Source organism: Stenella coeruleoalba (genome assembly GCF_951394435.1).
Source record: "Stenella coeruleoalba genome assembly, chromosome: 4".
In the NCBI taxonomy this organism is placed as follows: Eukaryota; Metazoa; Chordata; class Mammalia; order Artiodactyla; family Delphinidae; genus Stenella; species Stenella coeruleoalba.
Window position 1 is genome coordinate 123,704,787 of NC_137149.1, and position 2,460 is coordinate 123,707,246.

General features: G+C 39.9%; 1 protein-coding gene across 1 annotated transcript; it reads right to left on the reverse strand.

Moving 5' to 3' along the window:
* Nucleotides 1-1,030: 1,030 nt before the first annotated feature.
* LOC307185903 (ribulose-phosphate 3-epimerase-like) lies at nucleotides 1,031-1,732 on the reverse strand (the record flags this gene model as incomplete). Its single annotated transcript, XM_079920462.1, has 1 exon — nucleotides 1,031-1,732. Exon 1 carries the CDS (start codon nucleotides 1,715-1,717, stop codon nucleotides 1,031-1,033), a length of 687 nt encoding a protein of 228 aa, XP_079776588.1. The 5' UTR covers nucleotides 1,718-1,732.
* Nucleotides 1,733-2,460: the final 728 nt, after the last annotated feature.

Below are 2,460 nucleotides of genomic sequence, written 5' to 3' on the forward strand. Positions count from 1 at the left end.
ATAATGATAGCTACTTTGTATTGCGCATCCTCAAATTCTACTACCCTACAATTCTAGGAATAGTAGTGGAAGCTTTACGTATATAATTAATAGTATCTCTTAATCCTCAACACAACCCCCCACTGTTGTTATGATTACATTCAATATATAAATCAGTTAATAATCAGCTCAAAGAGGTTGGTTGGATTGGTTTGCTAAGGTCAAACAAATAGAAAGGGGAAGAGAGGATTCAACTTAATATTACTTACAAATAGAGGCCTTCCTTTCCTTTTAGCATACAGCTAGGAAAACATTTTATGTCCTTCAGTACAGTGGGTGTGATTAAGAAAAGGGGGAAATGGGGTTGGTGGAGGGTGGGTGGGGGTGGGGGAAGAACCACTGAATAACCTGCCGCTATAGCAAAGTTAACAAAGAAAACACCCTGATAAAACTTGTGCTTGCGTTTTACAACAGACCACCTGAAAATCCCTGGACTTCATAATACACTGGTTTTTTTATGTATCAAATATAAGGTGCAAAGTAAAAAATAGATGTTTTCGAAGCTAGAAGTGCCATCCATCCCTGCCAGAGCCAAACTTAGTTATCACGCAAATACACAAATCAAAAATGACACGGAACAGGAAAAACAGGACTTCCTTTGCTTTCAGAAAAGCCAAGAAGCAAAGAAAACTCTTTTTAGAAATACAGAAAAAAAAATTTTTCATAGTAGCTAATATGCCTTCCTTAAGCATTAAGACATATTTCTGTTCATAACCTTGATACAGCCATATTTTTACTCTTTATAAAAATCAAGTCTCCCAGTAAAAATGGTATTTTACCACACTAATCTTTAAATTCCATCACTGAAAACATAATACATACCAATTTCTAACCTCTTGGAACATTCTGCAAAATGGATTTTAGTCACTGGAATGAATAATTGCTAGGAAAAGCAGCACTGCCTCAACTGTGGTACGATTCGGTAGTCAATATTCTTGTTTTCCAATAAAAAGGAGATCGCATAAGCAGAAACACTGGACTCCTTGTGGTTTCATCGATCGAGAGAACGTTTCTGAGCAGCTTCTGAGCAAACATTTCTTAACAGGTTGATCACAGATCTGGGGTCTTCACTCCTCATAATGGCACTGCCAGACACAGTCATGTTAGCTCCTGCCTCTGCACATTTATGGGTGGTGTCAGGACCTACTCCACCATCAACCTCAATGTCCAAAGACGGGAACTGGGTCCTCAACCAGTGAACCTTTGGCATCATACCTTCCATGAATTTCTGCCCTTCAAATCCAGGTTCCACTGTCATAACCAAGGCCATATCTATCTGATTAGCCCATGGTGCCAAATACTCAACTGTAGTTCCTGGTTTGACAGCAAGGCCAACGTTCATTCCATTCTCCTGAATGTCTTTGATCAAAGCCCCCGGATTCTCAGTAGCCTCGAGATGAAAAGTATATTGATTGGCTCCTGCTACAGCCATTGGTTTTACCCACTGTTCCGGCCAGGACACCATCATGTGCATGTCAAAGAAAGGGTCCTGGCCTAGCTGCTTTCGGAGACTTTCTACCACAGGGTGACCAAAGGTGATGTTGGGAACAAAATGCCCGTCCATTACATCCAGGTGCAGATAATCGGCCCCAGAGTCCAGCATCCGAAGGCACTCCGCCCCTAAACTGGCCAGGTCGCTGTTGAGGATGGACGGGCCAATCCTGCAGCCGGACACCATGGTGCTAGTTCTCTCTGAAAATGGTTTTTTTTTTACCTCACTGAGTTTAGGGTTGTTTGTTATGCATTTGTTCCAGTGAATGGATAACTGAAACAGTGTCTTGTGTCTATGTGTGTATATACTGTCTACCTAATCTGAAAGAAGCTTCCTGCTTAGAGTGATTTTTTTCTTTTTTTTTGCTTAGAGCTGACTTTAAGTCTAGATAAATTGCCTCAAGCTTTTCTCCTTTAGGAATATGTTGCCTTCAGAGTCTGAGGTTGTGTCAACCAGTCAAAGAGTTAAGTGAGTTTTAGATTTAAATGTTGCAAGAATGCAGGGTAGAGCTCCTAGCAGATCTTAAACACTATGCTTAACTTTGTAAAGTGTAATCTTTTCTCCTACGCCCAAATGGAAGGAAAATTGTTTACTATGCACCAGATGAGTGGGGAAGAAGATAAAAGTGGTACAAGCTATAATATCAGACTTTCAAATTTGAACTTTGAGTATTTTCACCCATTAAGTTTCAGCTTTACCTACCACATCTTCAGGCTACGTTTTAAGCTTTGTTGAAGATGCCATGGTTTATTGATCTCTCCCTCTCCTATACTTCTCTACATCTGTAACAGATAAAGCTGTAGATTCCTGGGTGTATCACCATATCTCTATGTGTCTAGATGTCTTTATGTACAATCTATCTCGTCTTAAAGAGACTCAAATATGTTTTGGTAGATAAATACTGTAGTTGCATGTATAAGTTTTGGTAA